The sequence below is a fragment of the Thunnus maccoyii genome, chromosome 16, assembly GCF_910596095.1.
Source record: "Thunnus maccoyii chromosome 16, fThuMac1.1, whole genome shotgun sequence".
NCBI lineage: Eukaryota > Metazoa > Chordata > Actinopteri > Scombriformes > Scombridae > Thunnus > Thunnus maccoyii.
The window spans coordinates 14320522-14344511 of record NC_056548.1 but is presented as its reverse complement, the minus strand read 5'-3'; the positions used below and the strand labels follow the sequence as shown (position 1 = coordinate 14344511).

Below are 23990 nucleotides of genomic sequence, written 5' to 3'. Positions count from 1 at the left end.
TAAATAAAGCTGTCAAATAAATGTAGTGGAGTAGAGAGTACAATATTTCCCTCTGAAATGTAGTAGAGTGGAAGTACAAAGTAGCATCAAATGGAAATACTCAAGTAAAGTACAAAATTGTACTTTGAGTAAATACTTTTCACTAACATCAATATTGGTTGTAAGTCTGTCTAACACCCTCACAATAACGCTGCCTCCTCTTTTTTCCAGGTACAACACTGCCCTCCTGCGGTAATTAGGACATACTACAGCCGGGAAAGGACACACGTCTGTCGCTGCCAGGCTAGAGGCTATCGCAGGCAGCAGAAAGTGCATCCACGGCAGCAGTAAGTTGGACGTTTACATCGAAAATAATCGTTTTCAAATATGAACTTCATCTTTCTTTTTTTTTCTTTTTTTTCTTTTTTCTTTTTTTTAGCAAAGCATGAGTTGTGGTATGCAGCCGCTGCGGACATATTATGACAGCTTGTTGTGGCTCGGACTCAGTCACATGGTGTGTGTGTGTGTGTGTGTGTGTGTGTGTGTGTGTGTGTGTGTGTGTGTGTGTGTGTGTGTGTGTGCGTGCGTGCGTGCGTGCGTGTATGTGTGTGTGGCGTGTGGATGGTCAGTCGTGAAAGCCACATCAGTGTGTACAGACCGCTACAGGCGTGTTAACCAGACATCTACAGTGTGTGGCCACAGTTTCAACGAGACCTGCCAACATTGGAGATCCCAGTCTCACTATGCCTCATAAGGGCAAAAAAGAAAAGGTAAAGTAGCTTATTTTAGTGGAAGTATTTATTTCATAACAGACAGATCATATAATTTATGTTGCATTTAACTTTTGTTTTACTAATTCATCCCTCTGTAGGAATCCTCCAAAACTGGAAGATCTAAAAAATCTGGAAGTAAAAATGGGCCTGCAGATGACCAAGATGTAAGTATTTTTGAACTTTTCACTGTCCAGAGAGGACTTCACCATTGGCTCTATAAAAAATCATAATACATATAAGAGAGACATTATACACAAGTACATAAAAACATAAACAAAGATGCACTGAATGTGACTACTATGATTATTGTTAGGATACCACAATAAAAATACCATAAAGTAAGGTCAGTGTAAACTACATTATTAAGTTATTATATATATTTTTATTGGAGCTATCTTCACTGTTATGCATTTTAGAGAGTGAGTTTATTTTGGATTTATTGATGTTGTTGTTTTTAGTGTTAGTCAGTGACAAGCTTATTAGCCTGGGGATTGAAGTTCACTGGAAACTTCTTTTCAGAAACTGTGATGCTAAGTACAAATGCTTCTCCTGTCCTCTACAGCTCCAACACACATTAAACACATCACATGCACATGCAAGGATATTCCACAAATTTGCATTAATCCTTAAATTTGTTGCGCTACCTTAACTTTAACAATTGCTTTTGCTCATGCTTTCTATGAGCAGTTATTGACAAATTCAGTAGAAACATACTATTTATCCATTTGTTTTTAAATTTAATAACCTTTTGTCTTCATGAAATGCAGGCAAAGTTTCTCATGTGACATTACAGCATGATCTTATGACTTTATTCTCTCTGAAAATACTTGCATTCAACCCCTAGTTTTCCCACTTCTGAGTATAATACTAGACATTGTAGCTGCTATTTTTGTCCTCATTATTTCTGACGTACATCAGTGATGTTGAGTATGGCAGTGCACTGAGGTTGGAAGAGGTCTGATTGATTGACTGCTGGACCTGCTGTTTGTCCCTATTGACAGCTTTATCAGCTCCATCTAAGCTCAATTATTCTGTCCACTGAGGTCCATCACAAACTCTGTCAACAGATGTAATAACAGTACACCATTGTCTGTGATCAGGTTCCCGCACTGAGAATCACCTGATCTGATTCGGAAAGGAACTTAACCCTTAACCACAACACCCTCACCCCCTCTCCTCACCTCTCGTCTCCTCTCCTCTCGTCATGTCTCGTCTCCTCTCAACTCGTCTCCTCTCCTCTCGTCTCCTCTCCTCTCCTCTAGACTCCATACTGACACTTGAGTAGAATGATTCCTATACCATTTCCTTTGAGGCAGGAACTACCTTGTCCTACCCTGCTCCAGTAACGGGAGCCCTTCCTCTGCAATTCTTGTTTCTGCAGGGCTCCAATAAGAAAGTGCCTCCCGCAACTCAGCTGATGAGGGTAAAGCAGCCGGGGTCACACTCGGCTGTGAAGAGGGAGAAGAGGTTCAGCACTTCCTCTTTCCCCCTCAATGCTAACAGAGAGCTACAGAAACTACCTGCACTAGCAGGTATGCCTCCCTCAGTGTACAGTGTCTCTATTTGGAGCTTTCTCTCTTTTCTTCTCAGCTTTCTTACTCCGCTTCACTTTCCTCTTCTGTAATACCTCATATACATAGATAGGCTTTTGCTCTTCTCCTGGAAAATGCTAGATGACCTTTATCTAAGATTGCATGTTTGGCCTATATGGATGAAGGGAATCATATTAACAATTCATAGCCTTGGTGGATCCTCATACCCACCTTTTTAACCTTGAGGTCTTTGCACACTACATAATTTATAGCTAAGCAGACTGCCCATCAGCTTTATCTGTAATGCAAATGATGTGCAATCAGCTGCATCTCCAGCCTTACCTGGAAGAAACAGATATTTCCCCTGGAGGGCTCGCTCATGTAAGATAACTCTGACTCAGACTGAATGGACAGGAACGGCCAGGGAATCTGGGCCATCCAATAATACCTTGAAACATAAGGCCAAATCGAATATAAACTTTAACGTCTGACATATTTTTGAGCATTCATGAGCAACACTTCAACCTACTACTGCACTTAGCAGAACATAACAGTCTGACTTAATGATATGAATGACTATGATGGGAGAGTCTGACTTGTTTCCGAGTTATTTTAGTAATCACCAATCAGCAAACTATAATTATAGTTAGCAAGCTGGTCCCACTGTCAGTGTTTTAATTTACTGTATTGATTCACTCTATTAGTACATAACACACTGATGCTGATTCTGAGACAAGACAGCAAGGTTGAGGTTTGAACATTTACATCAATCTTTCATGGCTTCTTTGTTTACACACAGCATTACAGGCAGGATCTGGCCTAAGTGGTTTCCTGTAAACTATACCCAGCTATGCTTTGTTCTCATACCTGGATGACACTATGGAGAAACAATAGAGGCGTACAGCCCCAAGAATTTGCATGTTTGAGGGAGACATGGCTATAATTGGCAATGTGTGACAATTAATAATGAAAAGTTTTTGATTGTCTGTTTATTTTTTCTTCTTGTATGTTAAAAAAATGTTCTATTTATGTGAGTGTTAGGACAAAGCTCGGAGGGATAAGATAATAATCTCCTTGACCCTTCAGTTGACAGTAGTGACCTGAGGAAACATGCATGAGCAGGCAGAGACTTAAATATAATCACACATTACACTCTTGACAGTTCAAGAACTGCTCTGTGATTTTAGGTCTAACAGCTTGCTCAGACAGCCACATACTCATTACAGGTTAATGACGGACGTAGTATGTTTCAGTTAATATCTTTCTAATCTTTTTTTGTAACATATGTGAACAGCAGCTCATCAGAAAGATCTTTAATCGGGACATTTTGCATGTGCATCCTGGGACTAGTGACATTAAATCTTTATTTTATATAATTTAATCATTTTTAAATTTTCAAAACAGGTTACAGTGTAATATCCATGACACTTGTTATGTTTGTGGAAAGATGGTCTGTTGATATATGATAAAAACCTCAATTAAAAACATATTATCTCATAAAAAAAACAACTATAGTTTAGGGCCAAGTGTAAGAGTCACAGTTATATTCAGTTACAGTACCCTTAGCTTTAGAAACAGGTAGATTTAATGTTCTCCCTGCAGAAGAAATGATGTGTTTGTTATGTAGTTTAGGCAAGATCATTTTATCTTTTATCGCACATTAAATGATAATTTAATGGCTATATGTTGTAATCCAATTACTATCTCTGCTGATTTCTTCTGGCTGGGTGATTATAAAAGACTTGATTTGTGTTTTAGGGAACCTGTTTTGTGGCACAATTTATTTGAAGAGCTTGGGAGAGGAGAGAAATGTCTGCAATGTAATGTTATAAATGACAAATATCGTTTCACCCTTTAACCACAGTATATATGGAGTCCATGTGGGCTTGAAACGTGTGTGTGTACGACACAATTAAGCAATTGCAACTACGCTAGTTCATCAAAATATATAAACAACATCTCACTTAATACCACTGGAATCTCAAATCAGGGTGTAGACAGAAAAAAGGGAAACACAACAATATTTATGACTGGATTTTATGTGTAGTTACAAGAGCCGTCCATTTTTACACAGGCTTTAAAGTATCTTTCTCTCTGTATCACTGTGGGTATGTGTGTGTACAAGGGAGAGGAGGAATCATACGTCTATAAATGTTGGTTTAACAGTATAAAGAAATGTTACTAATGTCTTGATTAGGGAGCACATGTAGGACATTTTAGTTCTCTTTTTTGTCTTTAATAACAAGTGATCAAAGCTTATTTGTAACCTGTCGGTGAGGACAAAATTTTGTCAGTAGGTCAACTCTGTATGTCTGGTGGAAGAAGAAGTAAACAGTATTTTATTCCAAGTGTTAGTAAAACATTTAGTGATGGTCTTATGTTACAGCTATCTGTCACAGATGTCACTGCCTGTGCTGCCATCTTCTGGTTGAAAATGGGAAGTGCTGTTGTTTCCTTTGCTTTTGCAGTCATCTTTAAACTTTTTTTTTTAATATGATGTCTAGCTTTTTTATGTGATTAACAGTGTTGCATAAGACAGACATTATGTAAAGCATAAGGCTGGTGTTATTTTATATTTTGTCTTGTTGTGAACAAACCCCATGAAATGACCAAAACCAGCAATGTAGACTATTGATCTGTCTCTTCTGTCTCCCCTACCCTGTCTGTGGCACTCAGCCCATTGATTTCTATTGTAGACATGTTTTTTGATTTTTTTTAAAGCTGGTAATTTCCTAAAACAGGTTGGCACTTTTACCAAAGTTTTATTCAAACAGAAGGATGTAGTGCATTTTGTTGAGGACTATTTTCAGCTGCTCATTAATAGGTACGCTAATAAGTACTTGCAGGAGCAGGTTGTTGTATGTGGAACAGACTCAAATTAACTACAAAGCCTGTGTTCATGGAAATAAAGGCGCATGTCTCCTAGTGCAATGTAATAGTTTTAGGACAGTGAAGCTCTACAGCACAGAGGAAAAAATTGCCATCGGCTACTATGCAAGCAATACTTAGTAGGATCATTTAATTGTTGCTTTTGGTTTTTTCATGGGATTTGTTTACATTAAGGAAAATACAGAATATTGCCAGCCTTATCCTTAACCAGGGATTCTTCTTTTGGTATTTGTTAGCATATAATAATGAACATCTAGAGGGAGTCCAGGGGCATTTTTGAAGCTGTACACACTCCTACTTAGTCTGTTCAACCAGTAAGCAGTAAGTGGCAGCTTTCAGAAAATACCGCCGCCCGTTGTCATGGCTGTGGAATGTAATGGCACCTCTTGGAGAAGCTTTGGCCCCTCAGTGAGATAATGCAAAGAGTGAGAACTGCTTAGTGGTACACTTGGCCTTCCTCTCCTCTCCTCTCCTCTCCTTTCCTTTCCTCTCTCCTTGATGCACCTCTGAGGCAGTCAGACCAGGATGTGGTGCTTATTTAGAAGTAATTTCATGTGCAGGACAACAGTAACATAACATACTTTAGATCCTTTTTGGTGGACTCTTAATTAATTAATCAGAAAACAGAATTGGTAAACTGCACAGTCCCTTTGTTACAAAATAACTGTGAAATTACTGTGAAAATGGAGCTATAAACCCCACTGTTATGAAAAATCTGGTCAGCCTCGCGGTGTAAATGTGGTTTCACTTTGTGTCTAAATCACATGAAATGGGAGAAAGCTACTTCATTATGTAAAGATGAAATGCAGATTATTCATTTTTCAGCATGGAGTATTAGATATGCTGGTGTACAAAGTCGCAAAATAATTATTCAGCGCAGAGTTAGTCACAATTTAGTTGACAATCACTAACTTTTAGGATTTAAAATGTGATGAAGTATGATATTCCTCTTGTATGATACCTAAATTCTTAAATATTTTTTAAACAGATGTTGGAGTCAGTAGATTAACACTTTGAGAGGCAATGAATGCTGCTTGGAGCTGCAGCAGCTTCCTGCGTTGTGTGCCCATGCATTTGATTTTCTGCCCTCTCGCTTTCATTTCCTGTTTACAGCTAATTTTGCTAAGCACACATACATTACTCAGAAGAACATAATGCAGAAAAATCTGCCATTGCTCCGAATAGTATGTGAGTCATTAAACCCGCTTACAGGATACATGTGAAGTCACTGAAGGTGGTGGATTTTGTTTTTCATTGAAAAATACAAAGTGTGCAACCATCTATTGTATGTGTTTTTCATTTCATTTTCTGCATAGTATTAGTGTGAGTAAACAACTGAAAAGGAAATTCTGGCAGTGCATTTGATTTCACATTTGTTTTTTTTTTAATATTAAGTATGACATGACATGTTAGATTGACATGTTTCTTTCATCTTGTGTTGTGAACAATCTCAACACAGCTTCCACTGAATTTCTTTGACTTCTCTTGCCGGAGAGAGCATTGGAGTTTGAGTCCTGTCCTCAGACCCTCGTGTGGTTTCTTCTTGTCTCCTTCTGTTCGTCATTGAATCCAAAGATTTGAGGCCCCCTCTGACCCTCTGCTCCACATCCCTTTGATAAAGAACCAAGCAGAGATGACAGGAGGAAACAATGAAAGACTTTGAAGATTCAGCCAGGGCATCTCTCTAGGCACACTCAGAGTAAGTTATTTCCAGCTGCTTATTCTAAATCAGATTATGCTGAAAACCCTGCTAATGGTTAAACTGTGGAATAGACTTAAGTCAATCTGATCTAAGATCTGTAGCCTCGCAGAGCGTCACCAGAGACTAGTGAGTGGGGAGGAGGAGCCGGACCAAAATTCCAATGGATGTCCCGCCCCCGTGCATCATCTCAGCCAATTGGCTTCCCCCTCTCTCAGCAGCCTTTGCCCCTATTGCGCCAGAGTGGTCTGAGCTCAGCCAATCAACTGGCTCCTTCACTGCTTACATCACTAACTAGCCAGTTCCCTCCAGCAGCAGAGAGCTTCATTTTCTGATCTGCTTTTGTGCTAAAATGGAGGCTGGCCTCTCGCCCTGAGTGGATCGCCTTCCTGGTTGAGGTTTAGATGTTGACATGCAATAAAGCTGGAGACAGGATGGTTGTGGATGCACCTAATTCCAATGGGCCTTTTCAGCCGGTGGCTCTTATGCACTTCAGAGGTACGTAAGGACAAATTATTCTTCCTGTATTGTCCTAGGGAATTAAGGGAGAGAGAGAGGGAGAGAGAGAGAGAGAGAGAGCTGTATGTTGCTGTGCTCCTGTTCCCCTCCACTGGTTACTGCTTGGTTAGTCAGCATTCATACGTTTGAGAGGAAGATCATTGTTTCTGCAGATTGGGAAGCAGCTCTATTGTATTTGAAAGGGAACTGAGCAATGGTTATTTATAAGGCTTGTGTGCATTGCTGTGAGACACGGGAGCTACATAAAAATCTGGTTTTACTAGCTAGCTGCTCTCTCTGCCCATCCCCCCGCCAACCTAGTGATGTCAAAGGAAGTGAGGTCATAGCCTAGGGAAGGGTCTTCTCCTCAGTTTTTCATGTGTTTGACTGTAATTTAGTGTATATTTATTTGTGCATACTGTTATTCATTGTAATCCTTGAGGAAAAGCTTAAGAGACATCAAATATTGTCTTTTTTTTAACCTCCTCCTTGCTGTGCTCAACTGTTCTACCCGGCACAGCATTTTTGTCACAGTCTAGTTCATCTGGGCACAAAGTGGTGTGTAAGCTGTAGACAGCCACTGCTCTGCAGCAGGCAGCAGACCCCTTCTTCCACCTCCCCACCCTGTTGCCCACATGTGAGCGACATGCTAAGGCACCTTCAGGAGACGACTAACAAGACGTTTCTCAAAACCTTAGATATAAATATATACACCGTTCACAAGGGCATATCTTTCTCAACAAAGCAGTCAATATGACCAGAGCCATCTTTGTCAGAGCAGAGCAGCAATGTTTTCGGATTACAACATCGGGCTCTGCCTCTTAATGTGTGTACAATGTACTCGGTCATGTTTGAAAGGCCCAGCCTGTTACCACTGTACTCCGTTGCAGCCCAGCGTTAGATGAAGCCTCGGGCAATTATTGATTACACTCTATTGAGCCACACAAGCGACTGCCTTGAATGACAACTCAGTGTTGGGGAACAATCAGACTCTCTCTGCCTCTTTCTCTTTCCTCTCTTTGTGTGTCTCTATCATTACGACCCAGTTCATAATAAAAAAAATATATATTTATATATATAATTATATAATGAAGCTTCAGATCCCACTGTGTCCTCAGTATGTTTTAGGTGCATTCTTGCCTGTGTTTAGAGCTGCTTACATGTAACCAGAAGTCTTTGGGAGACAAAATGTGTCACCAAAGATGCATTTTAAGTGTGAGCACGGGCCTCTGATTCTGTCTGTGTCCTTTAGATGCAAGACATGAGCTTAATAACAAGCACCGCAAAGCATTTCTCGCCATTATTACTCACACGGGAGCCTCCAGCTATGAATGTTTCTCAAGTGTGGTAATGATGCATACAATTTGAAAACAACACAGATTATGATTCAGGAACTGTACTCTACAGTACTGTGTATATCCTGGATGCATTCACAGGTGTTGCTTACAGTCCAACACTGTTTTTTGTTTTTTTTTTCTTTACAGAATGTGGCCAAACTAGTTACAGTTTCTCATATGCCATTAAAACTGAAACACACTGTCCCTCCACATAACTATAAATAGTATCAGTCGATGTTTACATTGATCATAACATTCTGTCAATACAGCAGATTGCCAAACCAGTCCTAACTCCAGACTAGCAGCTGCTCATCTGACCCATTTACAGAGGAAAAAGTAGATACTGTGGTTCCAATGTGACTCCAGTTATTTATTATTTTCGTTTTTAACATTGGGCATTAAGATAAATCTTTCTCTGTTCTCCAGAAGAGACGATACTTGTGTGTGTGTGCGCGCGCATGCTTGTTCATTTCCTAAGGCGTCGATGAGTTACATTAATAGAAGTCACATTGTGGTTAACATCAATTTTGGGATCACAACACTGGGCCTTTATCTGTTACACAACAACCCGCTGGGTATTTTAGGACTGTACAGAAACTTTATAACACAGGCAGACAGACTTATGTAATAGGAGCAACGCAAGTCTGACACGGTCAGGGGTGCAAGGCATGGCAACACATTCCAGTGCAGCTTCACGTCCCACTGCAACCAGCACAAATTAGAAAATGTGTTAAACCTTACGCCAAGGAGAGCGATAGTTCACTGAAAGAGTTTGGTGTTGAAAGATGATTTAAATGAACATCTAATCAATCAATCTAATCTTTCTTCTGACTGTTTCTGTCTCTTCCAGTCTTCTGGGTTTACACTGGTGCACCTCAGTTGACCCGGGGTGTTTCTCTGCGTGCTCTGTCGGCTTCGGAAAACAATTCTCAGCTGTTTTGAGTTTTTAGACTACATAATATAATGATAAATGTCTTGGATGACAATCTCTCTCTTATGTGTTTTTAATCAGGAGCGCTGGCACTTGTAGTGTTTTTATGTTGTGACAGCGCTGTTGGCCGCCAAATCTTTATGGAAATGGCCAATAATGGCGGCTCACACTTACCCTCTCTCCCTTGGAATTCCCAACCTCTCACTGTCATCAAGATAAATTGGCCGACTTGAAACTGACACTGCAGAAGTGTGTGAGTGTGTGCGTGTCCCAGCCAAGCCTCCATTATGTCTGAATAGGATATCTCTCTTCTTACCTAGAATCTGCCTATTTTGCAAGAATGTCGTGTGTATGTATGTGTGTGTGTGTGTGTGTGTGTGTGTGTGTGTGTGTGTGTGTGTGTGCGCGCTCTCCTCTAGTCTATCCCATGGCCTTTGTCACACTTTGTGGACATTCACAGAAATTAGGGCATGAGCGAATAGGACCAGCCGCCTATTATTTCCCTAACATTGTCTGTTTTTTCCTTACTGCACACCTGCACGACTGAATTGGTTGATGTATTTGCGTCCAGTTTTTTATTTGTTCATTATTTTCATTCTGATAACACAAGGCAGAAGGCAGCAACATAACGCAATGACTTTATACGGCTTTATATACTTTTTTTTTAAATTCATACAGCATGTTAGTGATGCTTTGTTTTTCCTTAATAAATTGTCTATTATTTTTGCTTTTTCCACATTTGAATTATGCCACATTCATAAAACACTTTGTCTTACAGCCTGATTTGGTTATCTCACTAATCAGAATCGTACTGCCCAAAGGTTACAGCAGTCATGGAAGTGGAATGGGATTCCTTTAATTTTTTTTCCCCTTTGACGTATATGTCACATAAATATCTGATCTAATTCGGTTCACCCATGGCGTCAACGTCCTCATCATGTGTAGACAGGCTCCGGGCCTCAGTGCCAGCACATTGTTAATGCCACACCCTATACTGAGATTAGTAATTACAGGGTATAGGAAACACAGCTTTTGCTGCACTGGTATGATTTGTTGAGGTTTAACACCGTAGATGGTGGATATGCTGCTGTACATGTTTTTCATGTAAGGATGTGAATTTGCTTACTGCATGACCTCACGTCCTTCTATTGTAACTATGAATATCCATCCTATTCTTTATATAGAAGAGAATTACATTTCAAACGTTACCTGTTCAGGAGGCGGTTCTGGTTACATAAATACAGCAAAATCTAAATAAAAGACTGCTGTTGGCGTCATCTATATGCGTGTGTGTAGGCAGTGATTGCTAGAAAATCTGACCCTCATCATACACAGGACTCACCAAGAGAGACACTAATGAAAGCCTGAACATCTAAATAACCACATTTAAGTCTGTTTTATTGGTGCATTGTAAATCACGAGCGAGAGCATCTTGATCTGACAGACCTCTTATCTATGACGCACGCAGCTGCTTTTGTCAGTTAAATTAACCCACACGTGAATTTAGTGAAGGAATATTTTGACTGATTAGGAATTTGCCTAACTTATTACAGCTCCAGCAGAGAATCAAATGCTGGTCAGTCAGTCAGTGATGGTAGAAGCAATTCTACCTGGAGGTTATCAAAAGTTTCCTAAAGGTGTAGAGCTTTTCAGATAATCTTTAAAAAACATGTCTGTTCTTTTATCGAGGATTACCTAATCTATAATATTATATGTGTAAAGGGAGGGAGAGGCTACTGTGAAATGCATTTTTAATAATGAATGTTAAAGCATGCTTCCTGTGATTTTCTGTCACGTATATACCGTTGTCAGATGTCACATCTATGTTAAAAATAGCCAAAGTTGCAAAACTCGAGGTGAATGTATGTAAAATGCTCACTGCAAGTCACAAGCTCAGTCCTGCTCTGAACATTTACAAAGTTACTTCTACTTCCCTTTTGAACTGACACCAGATTGTTTGTGCGTCCCCACAAACCGTCCTTTGATAGCCTTTGTTGCTAAGGTTGTTCTACATTCTGTTCGCGTTGTCCACTCGCATATTTCAGACTAGGTTTTGGCTCGAACAGATATATTTGAGAAGTTGACATTTTGAGTAAAGAATGTGAAAAGAAGTGAAATTCTCCTGTTATTGTTTGTTTACGTAGTGTCAGGAGCCGGCAGAAGCTGGCCAATCAGAACAGGGTGGGCTCATCAGGAAGGGGGGGGCTTAAACAGGCCTAAAACAGCCTGTTTCAGACAGGCTGAACTGAGGGGCTGCATAAAGGGCCAGTATAAGATAAATAAGGAGTTTTTTGAACTGTAAATCATGCAAAGATGTACCAGTTGAGCCCCAGAATAAAAATATAGACCTGGAAATGCGCTATCTCATGTTTTTTAGATGTCACAGATGTTTATGTCCTGATTTAATTTCTATTAAATGTAAGTGTGCCATAACAGCCATTTCCAGTGAAGCTAAGGGACATATGTACAATTCCCCTCAAATACGAGTGGCAAAGACAACACTCAACATCACAAGAGAAAGAGAAACAAGCTACATCAAAGTTGTGTGACATAACTACATAATTATGGTGCCACTATGTGTTATTACTGCAACACAAGAGCAGGTAGGAATTCAGAGTAACCGAAACAGTTGTGTCCTCTTTGTGTTGTCATGTGTGAAGTGTTGACTCTGGCAAAAGCTGTTTGTTTACAAGCCTGTGCTCGTGAGTGCTCGGGTGGAAATGAGGCGAAACAGGAAGTCCTCAAACCGCCATGGACAAATATAATGACAGACTTAAATAGCTAGGCTTCCTTTAAAAATATACTTTTTTTTTTTCTCAGGGTGCGTGTGTGTGTCAAATAGCTAGACTGTGACCGTTCACCTAGTTCCCAAATCCCTCATCCTCCTCTCCTTCTCCATGCTGTCGTTTCTCCTCCACTCCGCTTTGTTGTTATCCTCCCCCTGGGCTCTAACTATCTCAGCCTTTCTCTCAATGCACTTTAGTCGTCGTGACTCATTTTGCCAGTCTTCATCACTCTCTTGATGCCTTGTATCTCTTTTTCTATTGCATTGCTGTTTTAACTGTCATCCTTGACAGTTAAACCGCCCCCATCCTTTCTCTTGTGACCCCCTCGCTCTTTATTTGATCACCACTATGTAGCCTTGTTCCGCCCTCAACCACCTTTGTCCCTGGACTCTCTTATCTCCTTTTCTTCCCTTCACCCAACTCATCTCACTTTGTCCCTCTCTTTCTCTCTCCTTCCTCAGATGTGGCCCCCGCAGAGCAGGAGAAGCTCTTCATCCAGAAGCTACGGCAGTGCTGCGTTCTTTTCGACTTCCTGTCCGACCCGCTGAGTGACCTGAAATGGAAGGAGGTGAAGCGGGCGGCGCTGAGCGAAATGGTGGAGTACATCACCCACAACAGGAATGTCATCACAGAGCCCATCTACCCGGAGGTGGTGCACATGGTCAGTGGGAGCTGGAGGGGTTAAGTTTGCGGTTAAAGCTGGAGATGAGGGTGAAACTTGGGCCGAGAATAGGGGCAGGCTGTAGCTGCGAGACAGAGGTGGTAGGAGGGGAAAAGACAAAGAGAGTTGAGCATGTATTATGGGATTGAGCAGTTAGTTGCTGTCCTAGCTAGTGTTTGTGATCAGGTTTTGATGGGTTTATTTGCTCACAGCAGAAGAAGTGGCCATTCTTGAGTGTTAACGTGACATTTTTAAAAAAGCTGTTCGGCAATAAGTAATTTTGCTGATGTCATTCAAGTTATTTGTCAAGAATTAAGAGCATAGAGGGGAAAAACATATGAGAGATTTTCCTTCAGTTAGTGAGACCACTCTCCCATTCAAGTGAACTACTACTGTATCTCAGCAACCATTTGATTCAAGATTCCTTTGTACCATCCCATTATACAAGCATAAGAGTGTAAAATTCTTGGGTTTCAGCTCCTTGACATTGCAGCAACAATGGCAATAAAATAACAATAGAAATAGCAGCAAAAACAGCACTAAAAAAATACTGGGTTGCCATGACATTTTGTACATCCAGTACATTCACAGTTCCCAGACAAATTATCCCTTTGGCAATCCCCTGACTTTTCCTCTACCACCGAAATGTCTTGACAACTATTGAACAGATGCTGTGAAATTTTGTACATGGACATTCATGACAAACTTAACTTTTCATCGTGTCCAGTATTTTGGTTTGACTAAATACTTGTAAAACTAAATTTCCACCAGTCTCAACTGTACTTTGTGTTAATTAGCATGTGTTGTCAGCATGCTAGCACACTAAGAACATGGTAAACATTTTACTTGCAATACATTGTGAGCATGTTAGCTTGCTGACTTTAGCATTTAGCTCAAAACACCACTGTGTCTCACAGTACAGCCTTACAGAGCTGCTAGCATGGCTCTATAGTCTCATTTCTTCACTGCATTGCCAATTGATTCAACATACAAACTGTTAATGAATGCTTTTATATTTTTAGTTGGACTTTCCAAGGAAGGGCTTTCCCCTTGCACAAGGGATGTACTGCATTTTACATTTTCAGCAGAAACAACAGTGCGTTGTTTGGAATTAATAGAAAAATTACTTTGATTTACAGCCTCTAGACTTCACTAACAGAGCATTCAAGCAAAACGAGATTATCACGATGACAGATGTCCTGTTTACCATCTCATCCCAATCTTAAACGTGCAGAGATACAGAAGTGGAACATAATGAAAACACTATAGTCTGAGTAAGATACTCTTCCTTCCCAAGTCGCCACTAATACTGAGCTATTTTTTCATCAGCAAAGCCAACAGCAGAATTGCTATAATCATGGTTATGACATTTCCATTTACGGTTTCCATTGTTGAGTTAATGCGCAGTCATCTTCACAGCCTGTTCTGGGTTGAAGTGCAGCACAGCCCGTACGGGCTATCTACCTTGTAGCCTGTCTTTTACAAACAAGGCTCCCAGTGTTTTAGTAGGCCACCTGCACTGTCCCATGATCTGCCTGGCAGGGAACAGCAACCCACAGGGGAGTCAGTTGACACTGTGAGAGACCAGAAACACAACACACTTGGATTATTGTGGGCCAAACCCTTGGAGGCCAGTTACAAGGACAAAGTTAACATTAACCTAAAAAGGAAACATATTTTAGAATACCTAAGATAGGACATTATAAAAGTTACATTTATTCTGGACTGTTATGCCAAGCTTCTCTAAGAAAATAAAATAATTTAAATAAAAGAAATCATTAATCCTTCCTCCTCATGTAACAGCAGGCCCAGGAACTGAATAAATTAGCTGCACTCCTCATAAAATACCAGCATTTATAATTAGCCTTTAAGCAAACTTTACACATGCACTTCCATCTACTGTATAGCTGCATCTGGCTGGCAAAGACATGTCACACAAGGAGGCTGTTGCTGTTGTGGATCACAAGGGTTTTTCTAAATCAGTGTGCATAATGTGAGCAAAGTGGAATGAAATGAAACAGTTATTGATTTCTTTTGTCATCTGTCTTACTTAAAATGCTATCCCGTACAAAATTAAAGGGTAACCTCTTGATGTGGTTTCACTGTTGGTTTAACCTTTTGTCATGATGGTAAACATTTATTCACAAGTGGGGAAACTTCACCTTGACAGGAAGTCAGAAGTCTTGCTGTATGTTTGCTGCAAATCTGTTGTAGCCTCTTCTGGCAGTTTTTTTCAAATCTATATTAGATGTTTCAGTAACTTAAAGTCAAAGTTCAGGCTGAGGCCAAACCAAGCAACAAAAGGAAGTTGGTTTAAATAACGTGCCGTCCAGTGGAATAAACACTCACAGTATCATTTTCACTTCTCTTTTGCAGTTTGCAGTGAATATGTTCAGAACATTGCCTCCATCGTCCAACCCCACTGGAGCGGAGTTTGATCCAGAAGAGGATGAGCCAACACTTGAAGCTGCATGGCCACACCTCCAGGTTGCTATTTTTAATCTTTAATCATCTGCAAAACCACTAAAAAAAATAACAACAGAAGTGCATACAACAGCATGTCTGTATCGGCTTGAAAACTCTGTATTTGGTGTTGGAGAGTTTGTGAATGACCTGAACATTGAGCAGCACTAAACATCACTTTATCCTAATTTTCCTTGAATTCCTTACCAGCATTTATCCCTTTTGTTTTTTTTTTCGTTTGCCTCTGTTGCAGCTCGTCTATGAATTTTTCCTTAGGTTTTTAGAATCGCCCGACTTTCAGCCTAACATAGCGAAGAAATACATTGACCAGAAATTTGTTATGCAGGTAAGAAAAGAATATTTATTTTTTTCATTCTGAAAGGTCAAAAGACAAAATTACAAGACACAACCTGCGTTGTGACTTGCATTAATATTGTAACATGTCATATTTCTTGCATTGAAGCTCCTAGAACTATTTGACAGTGAAGATCCCAGAGAGAGAGACTTCCTTAAAACTACCCTCCACAGGATCTATGGAAAGTTTCTGGGGCTGAGAGCGTACATCAGAAAACAGATCAATAACATTTTCTATAGGTCAGTGCTCTTTTACCACTGTTCTGAATACCTTTTGGTTTCACTTTCAACCAGTTCCTTAAGACAGATGGTCAGCATATTGTATTGCCACTAAAACAAGTCTCTGTTTGTTCTTACAGGTTTATCTACGAGACAGAGCACCATAATGGTATAGCTGAACTACTGGAAATACTTGGAAGGTATGGTGCTTAGTTAAAGTTACAAGGTTTAGTGAATGCAGCTGTAATGTCCTTGTAGCTTTTATAATCTTTAATTTCTACTAATCGACATATCATTTCACAAAAGTATAAACCACAAAACTTAACATTTCATTTTTGTCCTAAATGTGTAAAAAATCCATTACCAGCTATTGAATTCCAGACATTTTTCAGATGTTCTAATAGTTTGTTTTATTTCACAGCATAATCAATGGATTTGCCTTACCACTAAAAGAAGAGCACAAGATTTTCCTGTTGAAGGTTTTATTGCCTCTGCACAAAGTCAAATCACTCAGTGTCTACCATCCACAGGTAAAGTGTGTGTATATTATATTATTGTATACTTAAATTAAAATAATTTTGAACTGAGTAGCTGTGTGGAACACAAAATATAACACATAAATTATTAAATAGTTACTTTTTTTAAAAAAAGTATTTAAATATTCTTGTCCAAACCTGCTTTAAGTGCAACCCCTCCTCTTTTCATGAGAGCAGCAGGTCAATCTGCAGGTTTTGTCAAAAACTGGTGTTACATGTTCCAGCTAGTCTGCCCCTCAGGCATCCCACATCCCCCGCTGTGTTAACTTTAATTTGTTCATGTGTAAATTCAAATCCTTTTGACAGTTTAATGATTGTATTTGTTTATGCTTTTTGCAGCTGGCCTACTGCGTGGTGCAGTTTTTGGAAAAGGACAGCACTCTAACTGAGCCGGTATGTCAAATAAAAACATGGGAGACTAATTTCCATTTCTTTGCATAATAATACTTGTTTAAACTCCTTATGAGGCTCGAATGAATTTACATTTTGAAGTTTGCTTCGTTTTACAAGGTTATAAGTTGGTATCCTCATTGATAACTTATTCTACATTATCATTATCTTCACCGTCACAACAGGTGGTAATGGCTCTTCTAAAGTACTGGCCAAAGACTCACAGTCCCAAGGAAGTGATGTTCCTCAACGAGCTGGAGGAGATTCTGGATGTTATCGAGCCCTCTGAGTTCGTTAAGGTGCAGGAGCCTCTCTTCAGACAGCTGGCCAAGTGTGTGTCCAGCCCGCACTTCCAGGTAACTGACGGGTGATCAGTGTTACCTTCATTACTCAGGGAATAAGCTATGACTGAGCTGACTGAGGTGTATGTTTTATGTAGGTGGCAGAGAGAGCTCTGTACTACTGGAACAACGAGTACATCATGAGTCTGATCAGCGACAACGCAGCAAAGATTCTGCCGATTATGTTCCCCGCTCTGTATCGCAACTCAAAGACCCACTGGAACAAGTGAGATACTAAAGTGTTACACCTCCACACAGGATGTACTAATATCCTTAAATGTTCTGTATTTCACCCCGCATGTAACACCAGTCTGACAAAATGCCTAACAAAATAGCTCACATAGTGATCTCTGGAGTGTGCGTGTAGATGTTTGAGTCACAGAACGTACTCTTCCTGCACGTCACTTAAGCCCTTCAGTAGACATAATTATTATAAAGAATATTAAAAGTCTGTGTACAATAACTTGTTATGCGGCTCATGTTTTATACACGATTTTTTTTTAAAAATGCTGCTTTTAGTGCACAGTGCAAGATTGGATAGAAAATAAAGGTCACAACCAGTAGTTCATATCTTTATATTTTCATAATCATTTTGTCAGTTAGAAACTTGAAAGTATTTGCCAAGTGTCAAGCATTTTTTTTTTAAATTTATTATCCATCTCTGATATTAATTTAGGTTTGTTGCTGGGGGCAAAACTGGCCTTTATTTTAATGTTGCTTGTGTCTGTAAAGATTTGACTCTTGACCGACTTCTGCTTTTGTGTGTGTTTGTGTGTGTGTGTGTGTGTGTGTGTGTTCACAGGACCATCCACGGCCTCATTTACAACGCTCTGAAGCTTTTCATGGAGATGAATCAGAAGCTCTTTGATGATTGCACACAGCAGTTCAGGGCCGAGAAAAACAAGTAGGCACCACACAGACTCTTCTCCCACTCAATTAATCTTTTTTTAAAAAAAAAAAGTCTGAGTGATGCACAATTTCCATCAGCCTTCACATTGAAGCTGAATGAGTGTTGGACACATGAATGACACAAGGTTTGGTGCTTTGCTCAACAGAGAGAAGGCAAAGTCAAAAGAACGCGAAGAGGCTTGGATTAAGATCGAGAACCTCGCCAAATCAAATCCACAGGTGAGTAGTGTGTGCAGTCGTTTAAACACATCTGTTTTCCCCTTACTACTAAAGTGTGCGTGTGTTTATGTGTGTGTGTGGAGGCCTTTATGTGTATTTGTCATGCCCTTTCCATCTTATCCTGTTCTGGTTTGCTTATACTCTTACCCATTCATACTCAAACTAAGTTGTGTTTTCAAAATTAGACACTGCTGGTAAAGATGGAAAGATCTTGATGAGTGCTCTAAAAATGTGCTTACTTGTGGTGAATGGTGTCTGTAAAGGAACGGGATCTCCAGAGGTCTTTGATTCATTTAAAGAGTAACTACACCCAGGTTAAAAATCCTGCTTCTGAAATTAATGCTCTGTCCCCTCGCCAGAAGGGATTTTAGCATAGCACTGTATCACAATATTACATAATTGTTTTGTATGGTCAAATCGGCAAAAGACTACACTTAAAAAACCAACAAACTTAAATTTTTAACCCAAAAAGATCAGTGCAATCATGTTAATGTGTCATAAAAGAGTTTAGTTGCTCTTTAATTCATAATATAGTGTCTCCAACACCTGGTGATCTCTTTATCATTTGGCATCAAAGTGGCTATTTCATAATCCACACAACTTCCAATAAATTTTCAATTGGTGTTGAACATGTTTCCAAATCACCCCAACTAAAGCATATTAAACTGATAACAGCAGTAGATCAGAGTGCTTGTTGTAATTCCCACAGAGCCTCTTGATTCATTCTTCTTTGCATGCGACTGAAAGTCTTTTCTCCATCCTTTTGTGTTTTTTTTGTTTTTTGTTTTTGTTTCCCTTTCTTTTCAACATAGTTCTCTATGTATGTTGATTCCTCTGACCTCAATAGTCCTGTAGCAATGGAGACGGATGTTCCTTTGATAGAAGATGTTCAGAGGTTAAAAAAGACAGTTGAGGAGGGCGCGACTCAGGTAAACCTGACTTCTCTCTGTCTCTATCCATCTTTCCTCTTATAATCATTCTATATAGTCATATATTTGCCTGTTAGCTTGCAACTTCTGCTAATTGAAACAGTAATTATTATCACTGTATTATTTCTGTTAAAGTCTTTGTTTTAGTGTATTTTTTTCTGACGATTATAGCCTTCTAGTCCAAAAAACAATGCAGGAACAAATCTGTTTGTGGACTGAACACTGGAATCAAAAGCTTTCTTATTTTTTGTGCTTGCCTTCTTTTGCATGTTGTCTAAGTAGTGCAGGACATGTGATGTTCTGTATTTAATTTAAGGTTGTTGTTTTGCACCAGTTTTGATGTATTTGTCAAGGTATGGCTGGCTCAGTACGCCATGCTTTAACTCGGTTAGTCTTGGTTTTCCTCTGTACATTGATATAGGATTTGATGTATGTAATTGAATTGTGTTGTGCCTCTGTCACAAAGATATGATCAGAACAGGGACTATGTGACATGATGACAAAACATGATGGCATGTAATGTTATAATTAAGCCTTACATTCTCCTTTTGTCTCTCCTCGCCATCTGACAGTTGCAGCATGACCAGCGGAAAGAGCGGCCTATGGTGCGACGCAAATCTGAGTTGCCTCAGGATATCTACACCACAAAAGCCTTGGAGTCCCACCGCAGAGCTGAAGACATGTTGACCACCCACGATGGACTCTAGGTCCCACGACCTGCCGGCTCTTGGTTCAACTGCCCCTCCTACCCTCAACAGCCATGGACATCCTTTTAGCCCGGGCGCCAGAATTAAACTGGTGACCCATGTTGGGCTCTCCATCCTTCTTCCCACCATCCGTTTACCCAGAATCCTTAGTTCTTCTCCATTCCTGCTGCCCTGACCTTATCATCAGTGCAGCACACTGGGCTTATGACCAGTGCAGAAGCCCTGTATTCACCTCCCTAAGATTTCTGCTTTCTCAGGTTATTTTTTTTTTTTTTTTTTTTTTTTTTGGAGAGGGGCGGGAGTGTGTTTGTGTGTCTTTTAGCCTTTGCCACATTCAGTGTGTTCTCCCATTATTTTCTGCATCAGTTCTTCTCAGCCTCCTTTTTCCTTCCATCCCCTCATGCGCTCACTGTAAATGTGGAACCCGGGACTAAGGACGCCACAGCGCTGGTTCCTTCATTCCTTCTTGCATACATGTTCACAAAGGATTGGGACATGGAAACATAGGCACTGACTGACTCACTGTCTAAGGATCCTCTTTTGGTCTCTGCTTGGTTTTCTTTTCTGTCAAAGGGAACAAAAACAGAACCTGTTGGTCAAACGAAAGACAAGACTTTCCTGTCATCTGTTGTATGTATTTTCTTTTTTTTTCCCTTTTTTTTTTTTTTTTTTTTTTTTGCTCAATCTAACGGACATCTTGTCAGTGCCAAGACTGTTGTGTTCTTCTATGTTTATTTGTTTCATGGGTATGTATCTGTGACTTTAACAGGGACACTTGCCTTTTGTTTTTGCTGACTGGTGTTTGAAAGATTTGTTGTTTTTTTTCGTTTAGCACACTTAAGACCAAACTGAGGCCTGTCCTTAGCCTTGCAATGTCCAGGAAGACAGCGAGGAAGGGGGAAGTTGTCCTGTGGACATCTGTCACTTTCCGTTTTATTGTTTTGTGCCATATGCCGCTCTTTTATATGCTTGCTTCCTTACGTTCACTGGCAATATTTGAAAACCAGACCATAGTGATGCCTAGAAAGTTCAAACAATGGTACTTACTGTATTTGAGTTTAGCAGATGATGGAAGAACCTGAATGAAAGTTGTTGCAGTAGCAATATCCTGAGATGTATAAAAGAGTTGTGAGTCCTCAGTTGCACATAAAAGCTGCATATTGAATAGAGAGGTCAGCACAGCTGTGGGATGTTCAAGGTGAGTGGTGGGTTTTATATATACTGTATATATACAGTATATACTGTATAATGAATAGGGATGGTTGTCTTTGTAAAGGATCTTTTTTTTTTTACTATGTTCAATGGAAGAGACAGATCTGTACTGTCACACAGCTCCACTTACTGTTTGGTTTTAGAAGCCGTTGCTAAGTTAGGACTTGCTCATTATGTTGCTTTTTTAAGAGCTTGAAGGTGGTATTGTATGCTATGAAGATCTTGAATCATAAGTAATTAAAAATAGAATTAATTTATTATTAAACATAAGCTAGTAACCTCAGTAGCTATTAATGAATGGACATCAAATGACAAATGATTAATACACAAAATTACTTGATGAGAACTACCAAAAACAAAAATCACTTCCTCAAACTTTAAAGGTGTTGCTACCATTCCTGATTTCAGTTGTGTGGTTTGCAGATTGTGTGTGTTCATGATAGGTTGGAAAAATATCTTCCAGTCAGTACCATTGTTTAAACTGAGGAGGTCTGCTAGAGTTCTTCATATTTGATGTGCTGTATTTCTTTGTCTTGTCCCTGGAGGTTAGTAGCGTGGATGTCAGGTTTCGGAGGGGTTTTTTCCCTGGCCATTCAGAATGCCCAACGCTGAAACAGACTGGTATCAAATGGCCACAAAAATGCCAGATGCTGAAAATAAACTGACATTGTGACTTGGCTTGTTAATTGTATTAATACTGTATTTGCTTGAATGCAAAAAGATGTAAATTAAAACTACCATGTTAAACATGTACCTTTTACCCTGGAGGAATGCCATTCACCAAACTGATTTATTTCTGTTGTCGAGGTCATTGCATTTAGAAAACAGTCCTGCTTGTTTGGAAAGATGTTTTATGGATTTTTTGAGTTTGAGTCAGAGCTGTTTGAGGTTTATTTTAGTGCTGATAAACAAGTCATCCATGATAACGAGAGATGATTTAAAAAATTATTTGGTGGCTTGTTCTCATTCTGCAGGATCTTTGCAGATCTTTTCATTTTAACATATTATTTCCAAAAACATGATAACTTAAAGTGTCCTTTTGTATGTGACCTGTACTATATGATTCATTTAATATTGTATATATGATTTACCTTGTTTCATGTAGTGTTATATATCTAGATTAATTTTGTACAAATTGTCCCTCCTGTACAGAATAAAACATCAATAGCAAGTGAAAGAAGTCGATCTGGCACATACCGTCTTATTTTCCCTTTTTGTGCTGTTCTTTCAGCAACACAAGGATTTAGAAAATGAATATTTTTAATGTTGAAATCTGCAAAGTTTCCTCCCTCCTCTAAATAACTGACACATGTTCATGCCTGTTGTGTGCTCCTATCACTGTCTTAAGTGGTGTACAACTATAAAGAATGGATAAAGAGATTATTTGTATATTTTCAACTATGCATCCATCTTGGCTTTACTTTACTGAAAGGGCACACATCATAAGTTACTCAGTACATGTGTACCACAGTATAAATACTACAGTCCATTTTCTGAAACAAGAATAAAAAGAGGCTCGTATTAGCTATGAGGGTATTTTATAACAAACAGAAGTTGCAGCTGTCAGAATGGTGTGACAGTTGGGTCATATTTGTCTTTTAAATATGTCTAATGCACTTTTGGTAGTATTAAGTAGCCACTTTGGCAGTGTGCTGTTTTGAACACAAGGGGGAGCCAGATATCTGGGACTGGACGTAAAGTAACAATCCATTTGGATCTGCAGATAATCTCAATTATCTGATTAATGAATGCAACAACAAACAGCAACAACAAAATTATCACCTTTATCTCAACCTATAGCTAAACTGTACATGATAATCTGCCCTCACATACACATACAAAAGGATAATAAACTAAGCTCAAATGTGGAATACTGCAATGAAAATTTTGCAATTCCAGAAACTACAATGAAACTAATGGTAGAGTGATATTTCATAGCTAAATGGACATTTTCTATCAGAAATAACCTGTTCACATCATAATTGATATCTACATGATGTATTCATCTGTAACTCAAACCAACTTTTTCCATCTATTTCAACAGATGACTCCTGTGATGTACAATAGTACCAAAAATGTAAAAAGGTATTACATCCCAGAGACATTTTGTTCTTTTTTTTGTAACTTATGTCTCGCGTCAGCTTTCTCTTTATTCATGAGCCTTTCCTTCTCTTTATTGTTGCCTTTATTCTTATCAAATAAGCAATAACAACAAGATATTCAAGACAAAAGGACAGCTGGGTATATCTACACAACACTGAGGATTACATTCACTGCTAACAAAGAGAACACTGTGTTCTTGGTCAAAGTAATAATTGTGACAGTATCTGTTAGAAGGGGCCTCAGGTATCACCTCCACCTACAAGAAGGTGTAAACATGCGATAAAGTGTTCCCATTAAGTCTCCAGAAAGTTTGAATTTGGTTCTTGAGTGCAAGAATTGATACTGAAAGTGCACAAATACAACTTGGAACTGTGCTATAAAAGAAAACAACATAATGTTGCACATTGACATTCAGTGACATTGTTTAATTAGTTTACAATTTGTGGTATTTTTTGAGGCTCAGTTTTTTTTTAAATACGTAACAAAATAAATAAAATCTAACATTCAAGTCAAGTATATTCCA

The 23990-nt window shown here is 39.3% G+C and overlaps 1 protein-coding gene and 1 long non-coding RNA gene across 14 annotated transcripts in view; one reads left to right on the top strand and one right to left on the bottom strand.

Annotated features, from left to right (window-relative positions):
* The first annotated feature begins 232 nt into the window (after positions 1 to 232).
* Positions 233 to 22549, top strand: ppp2r5ca (protein phosphatase 2, regulatory subunit B', gamma a). 7 transcript variants are annotated; one of them, XM_042387833.1, is made up of 17 exons: positions 233 to 326; positions 419 to 749; positions 851 to 916; positions 2134 to 2284; positions 12886 to 13085; positions 15462 to 15572; positions 15802 to 15894; positions 16012 to 16142; positions 16262 to 16321; positions 16543 to 16651; positions 16997 to 17050; positions 17233 to 17403; positions 17487 to 17614; positions 18191 to 18292; positions 18444 to 18516; positions 19329 to 19445; positions 20018 to 22549. In XM_042387833.1, exons 2-17 carry the CDS (start codon positions 723 to 725, stop codon positions 20150 to 20152), a joined length of 1728 nt encoding a protein of 575 aa, XP_042243767.1. In that variant the 5' UTR covers positions 233 to 326; positions 419 to 722; the 3' UTR covers positions 20153 to 22549. The 7 variants fall into 7 exon arrangements, with proteins under 7 accessions (XP_042243767.1, XP_042243770.1, XP_042243772.1 ...); XM_042387838.1 differs by having other exon boundaries at positions 235 to 326; positions 19364 to 19445; positions 20018 to 20102; XM_042387834.1 differs by having other exon boundaries at positions 236 to 326; positions 609 to 749.
* The window catches only part of LOC121880560, a 38671-nt gene continuing 21263 nt past the window's right edge, over positions 6583 to 23990 (bottom strand). For 4 of the 7 annotated variants that reach the window (XR_006091594.1, XR_006091598.1, XR_006091597.1 and 1 more), the window contains one exon: positions 14004 to 14659. This is a non-coding gene — a long non-coding RNA (uncharacterized LOC121880560). Of the gene's footprint in view, positions 6784 to 13089; positions 13171 to 14003; positions 14660 to 23990 lie in introns of those variants that run through there. The other 3 variants (XR_006091595.1, XR_006091596.1, XR_006091600.1) reach the window with 3 other exon arrangements.